Raw genomic sequence first — 17,500 nt, forward strand, 5'->3', positions numbered from 1 at the left:
ACGTCTTCGGTAAATCAGGGATGTCTTCTTTACTCTTCTGCTTTCTGGAATAGGAAGAAAACAAGTATTAACTCCAGTATATAGGTACTTAGGAAGGGATTTACAACGTATGTTGATGGACCTTGTAATTTCTACTGTCAATGTCTGAAATTTCATAAATATCAAAAAAACATACTGAAAAAAAAACATAAAAACTCACTGAAAATCTGCTAATCTGGGTTTGTGAATTGGGTCTGGAAAGAGCAGAGGGGTCTGGAGAGAATGGGGATATTTGGGAGAAGACAAAGGAATCTGGAGGGACAGAGGAATATGGAGGATAGAAGGGTCTGGAAAAGACAGGTGAGTCTGGGGGGACATGGGGGGCTGGATGGGTCAGGGAAGTCTGGAGGGGACAGGAAAGTCTGGAGGGGACAAGGATGTTTGGGAGAATGAGGAATCTGGAGAGACAAAGGGGTCTGGAGGTAGACGGGCGTTTGCGGAGACATAGAGGGTTGGAAGTCTGGAAAGGACAGGGATGTCTGGACTGAGGACAAAGGAGTCTGGAGAGGACAGAGGGATCTGGAAGGGAAAGAAGATTCTGGAGGGGACAGAGGTTTCTAAAGGGGACACAAGGACTTGGAAAGAATAGAGGGGTCTGGAGTGTACAGAGGAGTCCTCTCTCCTTATTAAGAACACATGAAAACTCAGCCAAGCCAACCATGCATGTGTGATTGGGAAGAAGAACTGTTGGGCAGGCAAGCTTTTAGTCGATAAATAAAAAAGTTTCTGATGTTTATGGCCAGACTAAGACGTCTTACCCACTATCCTTAATCCTGAATTAAGCACAGTATTTCTCACTTCCAAGAGGTTGCTCCAGATCTTTATTGTTTGACATATTTGGGGTTGGGAAGAAATGTTTCCTCTAATATAGGGTAAGTGGCATCCACCTCATAGGGGGTTTTGCCTTCCTCTGGATCAATGATGTATGTCTGTAGGTTGTATATGATGTACCTGCATCTTTTTTCCATGTCATTGACCATGTACTGTTCAGTTATGAGGTACTTGTAGACTGAACATGGTTTCAGGTAGCTGTAGCTATTGGTATCCACAGTAACTCTCTTCAATGGTAGACTTGTATAAATATATATGTATAGTGATAAATAATACCCAGCTGAAGTTAGCTCTGAAACCTAGGACCTCACCTTGCCGATGTCACGGCTCTTGGCTCTTAACTTGTTGACCTGAGATTCTGCAATGTCAGCACGTTCCTCAGCCTCCTCCAGCTCATGTTGAGTCTTCCTGAATCTGGACAGATGGACATTGGCTTGTTCCTCCTAAAATATTAGATACAGATTTGTTTTAGAGAGAGAAAATGTTTCTAATTTTATGTCTTTCATCTAAAATACGTCTTTTTGGTAGGTGCGTGCTATACAGTAGGTGATCTACTTACAATGTCCTCAGATTGTCTCTTGTAAGCTTTGACTTTGATTTGCAACTTGTCCACTAAGTCCTGAAGCCTGAACACGTTCTTCTTGTCCTCTTCAGACTGTGAAGTGAAATAGCAAAAATTTTAGCACATTTCATTGGCCTGATCTACTGGCCTCGCTCATCAATAGAGATTAGCATCTTCCAATGTCTTGTAGGAAATGTTATGTGTCTACAGGACCTTTGTCGCCATATTCCTGCCAACCATAAAGCTATTTAATTCACTAACAATAAGAAATAGCATATGGTGGGAGATTTACAAACCTGGTAGCTCAGTTCCTTGACTCTTCTCTCAAATTTCCGCACACCCTTGATTGCATCAGAGCTCCTCCTTTGCTCTGCATCCAGCTCATTTTCAAGTTCACGGACCTGTAATATATTGTGATTATCATACGTGTTATATAATGGCATATCTTGACTCTTGTACCTTGCAATGATATAAATTTGTCTTCACATTGTGTTATGTATTTTTTGCACACTATGGACTCACCCTGGCTTCCAGTTTCTGCAATTGCTTCTTGCCACCTTTCATAGCCAGCTGCTCAGCTTCATCAAGACGATGCTGAAGATCCTTCACAGACTGCTCAAGGTTCTTCTTCATCCTTTCAAGATGGGCACTGGTGTCCTGTTCCTTCTTTAATTCTTCTGCCATCATGGCCGCCTGACAAGGTACAAGGATAAAAAAAAATTCCAACACTTTTTCTTTTAGTTTTTATTATACTTCTCAATTGGGTACGATGGCTTACATCTGTGATGGCCTTCTTAGCTTTTTCATCTGCATTCCTGGATTCTTGGATGGCCTCTTCCACTTCAGTTTGCAGTTGAGAGACATCAGTTTCCAGCTTCTTCTTAGTGTTTATAAGGCTGGTGTTCTGATAGATTAAAGGACATTATCATTTTGTGAATATTATTCTCCAAAATTATTGATCAACATTTCTATGAGATCATGAAATCTCACCTGGGTGTGCAGCAGTTGAACGCGCTCAGTGACATCAAGAAGCTCCTGTTCTGCCACCTTGCGTGCACGTTCTGTCTGTTCCAGTGCTGACCTCATCTCTTCAATTTCTGCTGACATGAGGTTGTTCCTTCTCTCAGAAATAGCAACCTGTTCCTTCAGGTCATCATTTACTCTAAGTGCATCATCAAGATGCAGTTGGGCATCCTAAGTAGGAGATGATTCCAAAAGTTACCAAATTGGTCAACTTGCACCAAATTCCAGGTTGCTTTAATTTTGAAATAACCTACCTTCAGTTGTCCTTGTACATTCCTAAGTTGTTTCTGAGCCTCTGCAGCCTGGCGATTGGCATGACTTAGTTGGATCTCCATCTCATTAAGATCTCCCTCCATCTTCTTCTTCAGTCGTAGGGCATCATTCCTGCTTCTGATTTCAGCATCCAGAGTGCTCTGCATGGATTCCAAGGCCCTCTGGCTGTTCCTCTTGATTTGCTCAATCTCTTCATCTTTCTCTGCAATCTTTCTATCAATTTCAGACTTCACTTGTGTCAGCTCCAGCTGAATTCGGAGAATCTTAGCTTCTTCATGCTCCAGTGCTGCCTCAGCTTCTTCCAAGGAGGACTGCAGTTCAGACTTTTCCTGCTCTACTATTTTCTTGGCCTTTTCCAGTTCATGAACTGCTTTTCCAGACTCTGCAATTTGTTCTGTCAGGTCGGAGATCTCCTCTGATTTACAAAAAAAGAAGATCAAATTAACCAGTGTCTTGAACATCTCTTTAGGACAACCATACGATGGCCATGTGTGCTAGACAGCTATGAAGACCATTTTTAGTATGTGACTTCTCAATACTTCATAGGCTATTTACTTACGTTGAAGGTTTTTGTTTTCTCTCTTCAGAGTCTCAAGCTGGTCTAATGTCTCTTCATATGAGTTCTTCAACTTGAAGATCTCAGTGCTAAGTGACCTGGACTCTTTCTGGGAAGCCTCTAATTCAGCTTGAGTTTCTTCATACTTCTGCTTCCATTCTGCCAGCACCTGAACATCAAAAACATTCATTATATAAAAGATTGAACAATACAAAAAAGACCTACAAACTATATACTGTTAACGCCCTACATGAGATCAACCTTGAGGACGAACCTTGTCAAAGTTTCTCTGCTTCTTATCGAGGGCAGCACATGCTGCATTTGATCGTTCTACGTCCACCATGAGGTCCTCAACTTCATTTTGAAGTCTTTGTTTGGTCTTTTCTAGAGAGGCACATTTGGAGTTGACCGCCTCAATCTGTTCCTCAGCTTCCTGAAGACGTTGAGCAAGCTTTTTCCTGTCGCACAAAGAGTGAAGGATTAGGTATACAAATAATTAACTTTCTCCTAGATCTTAGAGTTTGAGAAAAGTCATCAGATATAATGTTTGTTCACATCCGGGATCCAGTCTAAACATAACAACTGAAGGGACAGAATAAGCAAATTTTCTCAAAGTGTATATTAGGTTTTTTTTACATTATGATCTGTATATTGATTGTGGAACCTACTTGGCTTCTTCCAGTTCTTCTGTGCGTTGGATGGCATCTGTCTCATATTTCGTTCTCCATTGGGAAACCTCGCCGTTGGCTTTGGAGAGGGATCGTTGAAGTTCTCCTTTGGCTTCCTGCTCCTCTTCATATTGCTCCCTGAGTAGGTCACAATCATGGCGGGCAGACTGCAGACCATGAGCCAGGGCATTCTTGGCCTTTAAGAGCATGGTATAGATAAGAATTGATGATGAGATGGTGCTATATCATTCAACCCCAAAAGGTCAAATTTATGTAAAACTCTACCGCACCTTTGTTTCCTCTTCAAGTTGCCTCTTCAGCTCCTCAATTTGCTGTGTGAAAGCTTGTTTCCCTCTTGAAAGCTGAGAGATTAAGGATTCTTTTTCCTCAACCTGGCGACTGTATTCACCTTTAGGGATAAATTAGCAGAAATACAATTGGTCCAGGTGGTGTTATAGACCGATGTGTCCACCATTACCACTCCGTAGATTTGTCATTGACTTGTCATAATACAAACATGCTAGTAAAACCATTGAAAGGCTGCAGTTCGTAACACAACCTCTGGGAGATGCACATATTAAACAACTCCTGACAGAGTATCTAAAAATCATGTTGTTTTTGTAAAGCTGGTCTTTATGAACCATTAATCTCAGGATATGTAAAGACAAGAGGAAAGGTAAGGAAAGACACATCTGTATGTAAAACTAGACAAGAGATTTGGATTCATTAGATTCTTACCATTTTCTGTCTGGAGACGTGCTTTCTGTGCATTTAGGTCATTGATGACTCTTATATGCTCATCTTCTTTAGTTTTAATTTCGCTAAATTGGTCCTCAAGAGTTCTGCACATTTTCTCAAAGTTTGCCTGTTTAAAAATGTCGATATTAAGACTTGTTATTTAGGTTAAAACCAAGCAATTCATATTAGGAATTTACTGCTCACCGAACGTATGATCGTGAACTTACCTTTGATTTGGAGACAGATTCCATGTTGCTGGCCAGGTCATCAATCTCCATCTTGAGTTCACTCTTCTCTTTTTCCAGTTTTTGTTTGACTCTCTGAAGGTTATCAACTTGTTCTCCAAACTCGGCCATGCTATCGGCATGCTTCTTCCGGAGAGCGGCAGCTGTGGCTTCATGTTGTAAGGTGGCTTCTTCCAAGTCGCGGCGCATCTTCTGGAACTCAGATTCACGCTTCTTGTTTAGTTCAATCTGAGTAGAGGTTGCACCTCCGGCTTCTTCCAGGCGCTCACTGATCTCTTCCAGCTCTCTTGAGAGGTCGGCACGCTGCTTCTCAGCCTTGGCACGGGCTGCACGTTCTGCCTCAATTTCCTCCTCCAGTTCCTCAATACGAGCCTATTGGTTAATTTAAGAGAAAAATAAGGCATGAAGAGGCGTAGTAAATATTGGCTTGGGTCATGTTCAGTAAGGAACTGAGAAATTGTACCTGGAGCTCCTTAATCTTCTTTTGCAGCTGAGCTGCCAGAGCCTGTTCATCTTCAATCTTACTCTGGAACTGGCTGATCTCAAAGTCCTTCCTGTTATGAGCAAAAACAAAATAAACTTAATACATTTATTCTAACCCAGGGCCCATTTCTAACCAGTATTAATATTTGTGTCTCACTTTTTAACTTTTTCATCCAGCTGTTGTCTGTCATTTTCCAAGTCCATTGTGGACTCCTGAGCCAACTTCAGGTCGCCTTCCAGCTTCCTCTTAGCCCTCTCCATGTCCATGCGAAGTTTCTTCTCTTGCTCTAATGATCCTTCAAGCTATTATAATATGCACATTACTATGCAAATTAATTCTACTTAAAGATTATTGGCCAGAATATGTTATATGACATGAGTTCATTCTACTTACATCATCCACTTGCTGCTCTAGCTTGGTTTTGGCTTTTGTTAGAGTGTTGACTTTGTCCTCTTCAGCTTGCAGATCATCCAAGGTTTGTTGGTGGGCTTCTTGGAGAGCTTTCTTCTCCTTGGTTAGCTTAGCAATGGTTTCGTCAAGTACTGCCATCTCTTCTGTGAGATTCTTCACCTGTATTTTGGGAATATTAGACGCTATTAAGTAGTATTCTATGAGATTGAAGGTGTCATAATAACTGGATTGTCTTCTTTGGACAATTTCTTGCCATGTGCATTAGGGCATATGAGACATAATACTCCTGGGCTGGAATTTATCTCTGTTAGCCAGAGATGACAGCATATTGATACTGTTGCATAATAGAGAACCGGGATGCCATGATTGTCAATGGCTACCAAATGATGCTTATTTTCAATTGTGCTGACATGGGGGCAAAATTGTCAAAAACTATATCGCTTTACAGGAAATATTAGCTAACTGTAGCTGGTCCCAGAAGTGGGATGAGCTTGTTACAGGGTCCCTAATTAAGTGGTATTCTGATGTAAGGTGGCCATGCTTATATAGACTAACATTGGCCAAAACGGCCCAATTTAGTCGACTGGTCAACAATCGAATGTGTGTTAGGTGTTTGCTCAACATTCACACTTAGCCTCTGACCTATAGCCAGACTGATTAGCCATAGTATTTTGGTTCTCATGAAAGGATTTTCCCAAAGAAAGCAAGTTATTCTGTATTCATAGGATAGGCAATAACTTGAAGATCAGTAGAGATCTGACCACTCAGACACCCACTGATCAGGAGAAGAGGGGACTTTCATCCCACCATTCTGAATGGAGCTGCTGTTGGGAAGTGTGCCCACCACTCAGGTGCAGAGATAGGTGAGCGCTGTGCTTTGACTATCTCTGGCACTAACACTGAAATAAATAGGTATGTAATATAATAAACTGGTATAAGTGGTGTGCTGGTACAGTGTATGTATCAATGAATACCTTATTCTCAGTAGCGTGCTTCTCCTTCTCTACTTTGGCCAAGGTCAGCTCAAGATCATCAATGTCCTTTTTCAGTTCTGAGCACTCATCCTCTAGTTTCCTCTTCTTGGCGGTCAGTTCAGCGTTGGACTCTTCTTCATCTTCTAGCCTCTCATTAACCTCTTTGATTTTGGCTTCCAGTTGAATTTTGGCTTTGATGAGACCTTCACATCTTTCCTCAGCATCTGCCAGGCTCTCAACTTCCTGCAAAATACATTTGGCAAAGCAAATTAAACTCTGCTCTTTCAGAACTCTTATATGTGGTCCTTGTATAATGGATACCAATAATGACTTACAGAGGCAACTGCGAGCTGCAGGTCATTTTTCTCCTGAAGAATGCTGACCATCTTCTCCTCCAGCTCTTTCCTCTTGGCTTCTGACTTAGCCAGAGCTTCCTTTGTTTTCTCAAACTCTTCTTTCATGTTGGCCATCTCTTTCTCAGACTCGGCACTCTTCAGGAGAGGCTTGATCTTGAAGTAAAGCTTCATCCATGGCCAAGTTTTGACATTCATGAAAGCACGGATGTTGTACTGGATGCAGAAGACAGACTCCCTGGAAACAAAGCATACTTATGTTAGAAAAATTGTTGCTGTAGCAGAAATTATATGATAATAAGCCTAATCTTGAAGCTACCTCCTCTCCATCATCCTCCTGAACTCAACCCTCATGAGGTATCCTCTGCACATAGCTTGAGTACGAGTGATCAGCTGTGCCAACTTGTCATCTCGCATCTCCTCAAGGGTACCCAACAGACCAGCTTTGAAGAAGACCTATGAACCATAGAAGTTGAAATACAGTAAAGTGAAGCACTTCTTAGGAAAATCTCTTTATTATTAAAAGGCATAATAAAAATACCTTGGTGTGTCCAAACTTGTACTGTGTGTGGTCAACATCGATGGATCCAAGAAGCTTCTCAGAAGCTTTCTTGCTGTCAATGAACTGACCCTCAGGGATAGCACTGGCATTCAGCACCTTGTAGCTGTTTAAAGATGGGATACATTGGTTAATTGAAATTTAAGAACTAATTATACATGATAAAACCATCTCTAGATTTAACCCATACCGCTGTTTGAAGTCACCATAGAGGATTCTGCTGGGAAATCCTTTCCTGCAAATCCTGATGCCCTCGAGTACACCATTACACCTCAGCTGGTGCATGACCAAGTGATGATCCATAATACCTATAAAGACAAAATAACTTGTAGGTACCTAAACAGGAAGTGTTGGGTTATCACTAAAACCTAAACCTCCTTACCTGGAGTCTTGGTTTCATTGGGGATCAGACAACGCACAAAGTGAGGGTGAGTGCTTCTCAAGTTGCTCATTAGCTTGTTCAGATTTTCCTATAGATGTAAGAAATGATATACATGAGAAAATCCACTATAACATACAGACACAGGTATACAATGAAGTGGATTGAAGATATTTATATTTACCCTGAAAAGAGCAGATACAGTCTGGAAGGAGGAACCCTTCTTCTTACCACCCTTCTTTCCACCAGAGTCTGAATAATAGAGAACATTTTTCAGTTGTGTTCTGTGGGAATGAGAGTTTTTGTCTTATTAGATATGTCGTGAGCCAATACATTACCTGCTTCTGCACCAGAGTAGGCTGAATACAGGAAGGACAGCAGTTTCACTGATGACTTCTGGTAGAGCCCAATGACAGTCTCATTCAGTGGGTCCTTGTTCTTGTCAAGCCAGCCAGAGATGTTGTAGTCCACAGTTCCAGCGTAGTGGACCAGAGAGAAGTGAGCCTCGGCTTTGCCTTTGCCAGGTTTAGGTTTTTGGAAGTTGTTGGACTTGCCCAGATGTTGATCATACAACTTGTTCTTGAAGGAAGTGTCTGTCGCCTTAGGGAACATGCACTCCTCTTCAAGGATGGAGAAGATGCCCATGGGCTGATCAAGGACAAATAAATAATAACATATTATGTGTTGAATAATACGTATGGTACTGCATTGTATCACACTTCAAAAAATATTCATATTGATATAGTCATAACTGATACAGTCAATGTACAAAAATCAATACTGTATGCTGTGCTATGTGTATAATATATAGTAAAATTGGTACTTGGTAGCTTATTTGTATTGTATACCTTCTCAATAAGCTCAATGCAGGCGGCCAAGTCCATGCCAAAGTCAATGAACTCCCAGTCAATTCCTTCCTTCTTGTACTCCTCTTGTTCCAGCACAAACATGTGGTGGTTGAAGAACTGTTGCAGTTTCTCATTGGTGAAGTTGATGCAAAGTTGTTCCAAGCTGTTGAACTGATTATATGGAAATATTGGTCAATATTAATTGTTACAATCCGTGATACATTTATACAGCAAGGGGCACAGCTCCATAAAACAGGGGACTATATCAAAAACTATACGTATAGATTACAAATACAAATAAGTGCAAATATTTCGAGAGATCCTTCTCTGTTCCTCTGGCACACAATGTTACATTACTTACATCAAAGATTTCAAAGCCGGCAATATCCAAGACACCGATGAAGTGCTGTCTTGGCTGCTTGGTGTCCAGCTGCTGGTTGATACGGATGACCATCCACAAGAACATCTTCTCATAGACGGACTTGGCCAAGGCGCCCACTGAGTTGTACACCTAAATGGCAATGAAAACCAAGTCAGGTTTGTGATATTCATCAAATTGGGATCTCTAGGCTAAAACCCTGGGACATTCTGTACCTGCTGGACAGTTTGACCTTTGGTCACATATTCATTTCCGACTTTGACTCTTGGGTAGCACAAAGCTTTCAGCAGATCGGCAGAGTTCAGACCCATCAGATAGGCAGCCTTGTCAGCCACTATGAAAGACATGAAAACCTTGTAGATAAATCAGATTTTATCCTTTTACTTACTGAATATCTCTAAGCAAAAAAATAACTTGCTTATCGTATCTCCCCTCACTCGGCCTTTATGTCATGTTTTGAGTCTTACAACAAAGAAGTAGAAGCCTCTACTCTTATAGATACAACTAACGTAGGTGGAATTGCTACAGGAGAAGATATTTATCTTGGGTGTGTTGTGACCATTGGAAATATTTTTACGTTTTTGAGTTGAAAATGATACCAATGGACAATAGTAGCACAACGTATGCTACATCCAGAGACCATCTATGTGACTTTGTAATGATCACATATGAAGATACCCCACACTTCTCACCTTCTGTGCCGTCGGGCTCGGCCTGCTCCTCTCTTTGCTTCTGCTTGAACTTCATGTTTCCGTAATGCATTACAGCACCAGTCATTTTATAGATACCGACCTTCTCGTCTGGATTGAACCCAAGGATGTCAATGGCGCTCTGTTAATAATAAGCAGAGTATACTGTATACGAGCTGGTTGTGTGTGACCAGGGGTCTGTCCTATGACATTAGCAGAACTTACGTCTGTAGCCATCAACTCTTCTTGGTCATCAATGCTGGCCACTGTGATTTCCCCTTGGCTGATGTATGGGAAGTCGTATGGGTTAGTTGTGATGAGAAGCATATCTGTAGAAGAAATGGAATCATATGTATAATTTGATAGTATGATCTTGCTTGGTGGCATTTTCTGCAGTCTACATGGTCATATACAGTATATTCGAATAACAAATGTATGTACATTTGTGCAACCTTGAATAAGAGAGCTCGGCAAATGCCAGATAGTGCTCATTGCTGGTTCTGAATTTCCATAGCTGCCAATATTTGATATTTTCTTAGGTTATACAACTTTGACAGGACTTGACTGAATGGTGTGACTTGTTATAGGACAAGATTTCTTGCATGTGGCTTGTTATGGGGTGTGGCTTATCAGACTATATGGTTTTTTTTAAAAATATCTGTCCTCGCTATAAGGACCTTACGGTGAGGTCAGTATATCCACAACGGCGATATCAATCATTATAGGTCCCAATATTCGGGCCTTGAACCAGAATCAATTGAGACCCAATAGTTAAAGCTCCTCTTTAACTGTCTGGTGCACACAACATCCCAATGCTTGGACCCCAGCTAAAGGAAAAGAAGATGAGTACTGAATATCGACTGTTGGAATACTCTATAACAGGGGTCCCCAACTGCCGGTCCGCAGACCAGTACTGGGCCGCGGGGCATATTGTACCGGTCCATGTACCTGCGGCGAGGAGTCAGCAGCTGCTGTGGAGCCAGCGAGTGCCCGGGGTTGAGTCAGGACCCGCCAGCCGGATCCACAACACTGACGCTTGGTTGTTGCTTATTGGGATAAGGTGAGCAAAGTGTGGGGTTGAGCCGGGACCCGCTGTATGTCCGGGATTCTAGTACTATGCAGAACATGCAGCGGGTTTTGGTTCCACCCCGCACTCGCCTACCAAACTTTGGGCAACTACATTACACGTCACTTGTCCCTGTGACGTGTAATGTAGCTGTAGTGAAGTTAATAGCAGCATTAGGAGTGATATCCGTCATCAGTATCCATCTTCATAACAGTGTCTGTCATCAGTAGCCATCTTCATAACCTTCAGTGTCCGTCATCAGTAATCTACACCCCCATGCTTAATCCCGCCCCCCAACCACACACCCTTCCCTGCCCCAACCACACCCCTTCCCGCCCCCATCCACACCCCTTCCCGCCCCCACCGGCCCATAGAAAAATTGTATTGCTAAAACTGGTCCCTGGTGGAAAAAAGGTTGGGGACCACTGCTCTATAATAATCTGCCGCCCTGGTGTATTGTAGAACAGTGCACAGGACAGATGTTCCCCACCATTACCCTTAAAACCTTGTAATGTTCCTGGGAAATGTGCATTTCATTCTAAATACGGCATTTCAGTATCACTAGATTTGTGGTTCAGGATTTCGGATGTTCCTAGTGAAGACCTTTCCTCATTAGATCAACTTACCGATCAGCTCTGGTCTCTTGTTGGACATGATCTGGTAGAAGATATGGTAGCTCCTTTCTGCAGACAGCTGGAATGTTACTCTGGATTTTTCCAGAAGATCTAATAAAATCAAGAGTTTCACCTATTAGGGAGCTGCGATGGTTGATAAAAGACTAAAACATTCATCTCCATCCATTACACTTACATGTCTCAATGTCAGCAGAGGACAGCTTGCCTGTTGTGCCGAAATGGATTCTGATAAATTTACCCTATATGCCAAAAGAGATTATTAATTCTCATCTTATATGTGACCTCCTTCCTAAAATTATTAGATCTGATATCTCATGGATACTCACAAAACGGGAGGAGTTGTCATTCCTGACGGTCTTGGCATTACCAAAGGCCTCCAGCAATGGGTTAGCCTGGATGATTTGATCCTCCAGAGTCCCCTAAAACAAACAATGTAGGACTTTTGTGACTTATCATGTAAAGACTTACATCACCTTCTTGAGGTTTCATTAAGAACTTACTAAGAATACCAAAGGAACAGGATTTACACAAAAATTAAACAAGTTGGTGTTGTCTTCAACAACTGGTTTTACTTTTAGAATAGCTAGAGAGCCAATCTGTTAAGGAGGAGGTGAAGCCCCAATATTTGCCTATTTCTTGAGCAAATAGATCCATTTGGGATGGGATACTGCATCTAATGCATCTTAGATCTAGCGATAGATAGATAGATAGATAGATAGATAGATAGATAGGAGATAGATAGATAGATAGATAGATAGATAGATAGGCGATAGATAGATAGATAGATAGATAGATAGGAGATAGATAGATAGATAGATGATAGATAGATAGATAGATAGATAGATAGATAGATAGATAGATAGATAGATAGGAGATAGATAGATAGATAGGAGATAGATAGATAGTAGATAGATAGATAGATAGATAGGCGATAGATAGATAGATAGATAGATAGATAGATAGATAGATAGGCGATAGATAGATAGATAGATAGATAGATAGATAGATAGATAGATGATAGATAGATAGATAGATAGATAGGAGATAGATAGATAGGAGATAGATAGATAGAAGATAGATAGATAGATAGATAGATAGATAGATAGAAGATAGATAGATGGATAGATAGATAGATAGATAGATAGATAGATAGAACAGACCTTATTCTTGGCAGCCTCATCTTTCTTCTTGTCACCAATGGCTGCAATTGTTGCAAAGTACTGGATGACACGTTTCGTGTTCACAGTCTTCCCGGCACCAGATTCTCCACTATGATACACAAATGGGTTTAGCAGTTACCCAGATGGCCCCAATTCTAATCAAATTGTTTGACAATTCCTTTTCCGAAACATCAGTCAAATGTATGCATAATCTCGGTGGACACGACCCCGCTATCAACCCCATGACTATAGCAAAACATTCCCAAAAGATAAGATTGTGTTTCTTCTCTAACAACTTAGTGGATAGTACAAATATACTACCAAAAAGACAAGTATTGACCAATATCGTCAGTCAGTTTCTGAATGGCACAGATGGCATCCCTGTTCCATACACTTCAATGAATGAACCCAGACCCCAATGAGAGAGGAATAAGACCTGTACTAAATGTCATGGCTTCCACATGGGACCATAGAAACAAAGGTGATATCCTTCAAAATGAAATGGATATTACACTGTATAAAACAATGGGGCTTTGGTTCTCAAGATGTCTGGCAAAGGTCTGACCAACCTATCAGACCGCAAGTCATCTTTTGGCTATTAGGAATGACAACGTAGCTCAGTATGATATTTGGCTAAAGGATTGTACCCAATCCCACAATAATCTTCCCTAATGAACTATACTGTAGCTTGACTGTATCCTATTTTAGTTTGTAAGAGATGGTACTCACGTGATCAGGATGGACTGGTTTTCACGATCTAAGACATAAGAAAAGAAGGAGAAAAAAAAATGTCTATAAGAAGATACAAATGACTTCTCCCTCCAAGGAGCTTAGCATGTACTAAATGACTGAACTCAACAACCAGCCATCGTACTGCTAAGAATGGCTGTACACGTTAGATAGATGGTGACTGAACACTCATGTGGCCTACAACTATTATTTCCGACCCGTATACATATCCCGGCTCGGCCAAGCAGGCCCTTCTTCTCAATAGAGGGGGAGTAAGCCATTACCAGACACCTCCGTCCTCTACAGACTCTGCTGGTGGTGGCTAATCTCCAACTGACCACCAAATATGTATGGGAGGGCCTTCCAAATCTCCACTGTCCCCATTCAGAATCCATGCGCACTCGACTGAGCCCAGTGTGCATGTGTTTTGGCCGTGAGTGGGATAAGAGGGATAGCCATCTAATGTGTACAGTCAGCCTTAAACTTATCAGAGCAAGTTCATACTTACCAGTCAACATGAACTGATAGGCGTTATCAGAGATGGAGAAGATGTGTGGTGGGGCCTCCTGACGCTTCTTGCCTCTGTATCCAGCCACCACCTCGGGGTTGTACACAGGCAGCCACTTGTAGGGATTGACGGTGACACAAAAGAGCCCAGAGTAGGTCTATGGTAGAGAATCAGTCATCATTATGCTTGCACGTTGACATTTACAAGATATTTGTCAATTTCAAGCAGTTTCGGACTGAGCTTCGTTGGGCCCACAAGATGAAATTATTTTGGGGGGGGCTACCCTTTAACAACCCATAGGAAATAGACCAAATTCAAATTTGGGTGTCTTCTTCTGGACCATTATTATGTTACAACCTGGGCCTACTGGAGGACACCCCCTCATCTCCCCTCATCTTCCGTAACAGATGACCACAATCCCGCCATCGTAACATAGATGATTGTGACAACTGGATATATGAATCCACATAATCTTATAATCTACCCGGTGTCATTGATGTGACAGCCAACAATGGCTCGAAATCATTAAAGATTATTAACACTTACGTAGATCATCCAGGCGGCATAACGCTCTTTGAGGTTATACAAGACAGCAGGTTCATTCAAGTGGGTCATCATGGCCATGTCTTCAATCTTGTCGTACTTTGGAGGGTTCATGGCAAAGACTTCATCTTCCTTCACTGTTACAGTCTGTACCAGAAAAATGAACGAACAAGCAGAACGTCAAGAATAGAAGTAGTCAAGACTTTTTACCAGTTAATGGAATCGCGTTGTGCTCGAACTTACGGTGTTATCTTCTTTCTTTACGGTTACTTTTCCTCCGTCCCTGCTCTGAATAATTCCTTTTACGTACATTACTTTTGGGTCAATCACAAAGTAAGATGTTTTGGCATCGAAGGGCCGGTTCTGGGCCTCTATCCGCTCTTTCTCAGTTTTTCGGAGGAACTGAGCGGCCTCGCCGAAAACGGCCATCTCTCCGTCACCCATGGCGTCTGCTGTTTCTGCGTGACCGTGGAGAGAATATACAATTATTTAGAGTACTTCTGTATTACATGACTCTGTATTCAGCTGAGGTTTATTGGTTATCGCTACAACCATTAAGACGAAAACAATTCATTCCGACCAGTTGCTCCTACGTCAAATTTTCTATCATTTATCATATCGTAGGATTTAGTTCATTACTGTTCGTGAAAATGCATAAGGGCAGTAGAAGACATGTCACGGGAAATGTTTTTGCGTCCCATTCCCAATGAGTGCAGTTGAATAGTGGCCCCATCACTACGTCTAGGACCACCATTAGGCCGCGGCCCCACATTGCAAACATGAAGCTTTTTGGCCGTAGCAGAAACAATGTGTCAAAAGACACAAAAACCTGCAAAGTGGATGGGATTCTGGCTAATCCCATCCACACATTGCAGAAAAATATCTGCAGTGGAAATGCTGCCATTCGTTTTTGTAAATCACAGCAGGTCAATTATAACTACGGAAACGCTGGCGGTTTCCATCATAGAGGACGAAAGTCCACAGAGGACGACTCTGCAGACCTTCTAAGAAAAATGCTGTGACAAAAACCAAGATGTGTTTCCACCATGATCTTTTCTGCAGAGTTTTTTGGCAATGATTCGCTATGTGGGGTCTTAGCCGTAGGCCGCACATAGTGGAAAAGCAGCTGTTTTTGTCGCAAATTTTGGTATGGTTTTTTGAGACCAAGCTGGGAGTGGATTGAGCAGAAGGAAACCATTGTAGCCATTCTTACACTAGGTCCATAGCTTCATTGGGGTTTCCACTTTTCGGGTCTGCTCGAGGACCCAAAAAACAGAACCCATTCTACCTAAAAAGCGGTTACCTGTGGAAACTCACAGATCCCATAGACTATAAGGGGGTTCATGGGTTTGCATCTAAAAAATGTGGAGAGAAAAGTCTCTGCATTTCTCAAGCAGAATGGAGGATGGAATCCATGAATGGTCACTGTGTGACCGTGGCCTTAGTTTTGGCTCAAAAAACTGCAGGAAAATCTGCAACAAAAAAAGCAACTTTTTTGCAACGTGGAGCCTCAGCCTAACTGACTTTAGCCAGGGCAATCTCATTGAATGGACAGTAATATGAAATATAAACAAATTTGCTTATTTTTTTTTTTTTATCAAAAAGTCAACATTTGGAAATTTAGAATTTGTTGAAAAACATAAAACATTACCACTTCTACAGTGATGTTGACGTTCCTTTCTCTGATTGTATCTACTTACCTTTAGTACTTCTTCAAGATGAAAATGAAGACCACAAAATGGCAAGAAGATGAAGCTGAAAAAATTGTAAAAAATTTAAGATATTAAATTTCGAGGTCTAGAACCTGCGGCTCAACAACTGCTGCAAAGCATTCCTGACAGCCTCCAGGGGTTGTAGTTTTGCAGCATCCGTTAGGCGGAGGTTGGACATCAACGGTCTATAGTAATAAACCTAATTCACATGCTACGTCTGAAGGCCACATTGGTTTGGTTTCTTGAGAGGACAATGGTGGACAGAAGTGGGCCGATGTGGACATCTCCAAAACTTTTCCCTCTTACAGGCCCTAGAGCAATGGCTGGGACTTGGTTTTAGAGATGGTAACCTTAACGTAATGAACATGGCGGACATGTTACTACTGGGTTCTAAACCGAGCGCCCTGACAGCTCGGAATAAAGCTACATAAAGGCCAATCGTAAATCCAAAAAGTTTCTAATTTTCGTTTATAAATTTATTCTTCAACAAAGTCTCTAGCCGCCATATGAATGGTCTGTTGAGGACACTGACTATTGCCCATTTTTTAACCTTCTTTAAAAAAAATAAAAAAAATCCAAAATATTTCCACAGATTGTGGAATCCTGATGAAAGTTTAATACAATCCATATGGATATCCAGCGGGGGCAGTGCGGCCCAGGGACAGGAGCTTACCTCTAGATGCAGAGCCAGTGAAGGATGAAGGTCAGCCTTCATCCACTACTTTTATACGCATCCAATTGCAAGTCCAGCAAATTTGTGCTCTATATTTGGTAAATCGAGCAGGGCGGCAGCTGTAAAAATGTGTCGAGGCTGTGATTTCCAGTCTGTTTAGGCACGGCGAGATATAATTGGCTGGAAGTTTTTACAAGGCCATATGGACAAATCATTAATGGCAAGGGAAGTATGTAGACTTAGTGTGGGTTACAGCTTTCTACACCCCAGACAGACACTGAAAGAGGAGCCGACAGAGAAGAGAGGGCAGAGGACGGGAACACAACACACTACACGGTAATAGCAATCTGACAGCTAAAGAGATGGGAAAGTATAGAGAAAGAGATAGATAGATAGATAGATAGATAGATAGATAGATAGATAGATATGAGATAGACAGATAGATAGATAGATAGATAGATAG

At 41.7% G+C, this 17,500-nt stretch overlaps 1 protein-coding gene and 1 long non-coding RNA gene across 2 annotated transcripts in view; one reads left to right on the forward strand and one right to left on the reverse strand.

Annotated features, from left to right (window-relative positions):
• LOC142209952 (uncharacterized) overlaps positions 1-17,500 on the reverse strand; it is a 44,360-nt gene that overhangs the window by 84 nt on the left and 26,776 nt on the right. Inside the window, exons 40-78 of the mRNA XM_075278986.1 lie at positions 16,304-16,407; positions 14,896-15,110; positions 14,656-14,799; positions 14,110-14,266; positions 13,602-13,629; positions 12,873-12,981; positions 12,039-12,131; positions 11,888-11,951; positions 11,704-11,802; positions 10,237-10,340; positions 10,015-10,153; positions 9,538-9,656; positions 9,305-9,454; positions 8,944-9,114; positions 8,434-8,743; positions 8,280-8,347; positions 8,099-8,186; positions 7,907-8,024; positions 7,699-7,822; positions 7,477-7,613; positions 7,140-7,395; positions 6,805-7,047; positions 5,813-5,989; positions 5,576-5,721; positions 5,399-5,489; positions 4,918-5,307; positions 4,691-4,817; positions 4,243-4,361; positions 3,953-4,149; positions 3,559-3,742; positions 3,288-3,453; positions 2,710-3,143; positions 2,423-2,626; positions 2,211-2,336; positions 1,955-2,125; positions 1,729-1,833; positions 1,430-1,525; positions 1,182-1,313; positions 1-44 (exon numbers count right to left, since the gene is read on the reverse strand). The exon at positions 1-44 is cut by the window's left edge and continues 84 nt beyond it. Of these exons, the coding sequence (XP_075135087.1) occupies positions 30-44; positions 1,182-1,313; positions 1,430-1,525; positions 1,729-1,833; positions 1,955-2,125; positions 2,211-2,336; positions 2,423-2,626; positions 2,710-3,143; positions 3,288-3,453; positions 3,559-3,742; positions 3,953-4,149; positions 4,243-4,361; positions 4,691-4,817; positions 4,918-5,307; positions 5,399-5,489; positions 5,576-5,721; positions 5,813-5,989; positions 6,805-7,047; positions 7,140-7,395; positions 7,477-7,613; positions 7,699-7,822; positions 7,907-8,024; positions 8,099-8,186; positions 8,280-8,347; positions 8,434-8,743; positions 8,944-9,114; positions 9,305-9,454; positions 9,538-9,656; positions 10,015-10,153; positions 10,237-10,340; positions 11,704-11,802; positions 11,888-11,951; positions 12,039-12,131; positions 12,873-12,981; positions 13,602-13,629; positions 14,110-14,266; positions 14,656-14,799; positions 14,896-15,110; positions 16,304-16,407 (5,920 nt within the window). The 3' untranslated portion in view covers positions 1-29. The remainder of the gene's footprint in view (positions 45-1,181; positions 1,314-1,429; positions 1,526-1,728; positions 1,834-1,954; positions 2,126-2,210; positions 2,337-2,422; positions 2,627-2,709; positions 3,144-3,287; positions 3,454-3,558; positions 3,743-3,952; positions 4,150-4,242; positions 4,362-4,690; positions 4,818-4,917; positions 5,308-5,398; positions 5,490-5,575; positions 5,722-5,812; positions 5,990-6,804; positions 7,048-7,139; positions 7,396-7,476; positions 7,614-7,698; positions 7,823-7,906; positions 8,025-8,098; positions 8,187-8,279; positions 8,348-8,433; positions 8,744-8,943; positions 9,115-9,304; positions 9,455-9,537; positions 9,657-10,014; positions 10,154-10,236; positions 10,341-11,703; positions 11,803-11,887; positions 11,952-12,038; positions 12,132-12,872; positions 12,982-13,601; positions 13,630-14,109; positions 14,267-14,655; positions 14,800-14,895; positions 15,111-16,303; positions 16,408-17,500) is intronic.
• Positions 16,359-17,500, forward strand: part of LOC142210410 (uncharacterized) — a 6,720-nt gene continuing 5,578 nt past the window's right edge. Inside the window, exon 1 of the long non-coding RNA XR_012716985.1 lies at positions 16,359-17,373. This is a non-coding gene — a long non-coding RNA (uncharacterized LOC142210410). The remainder of the gene's footprint in view (positions 17,374-17,500) is intronic.

The sequence above is a fragment of the Leptodactylus fuscus genome, chromosome 6 (assembly GCF_031893055.1).
Source record: "Leptodactylus fuscus isolate aLepFus1 chromosome 6, aLepFus1.hap2, whole genome shotgun sequence".
NCBI classification, from domain to species: Eukaryota; Metazoa; Chordata; class Amphibia; order Anura; family Leptodactylidae; genus Leptodactylus; species Leptodactylus fuscus.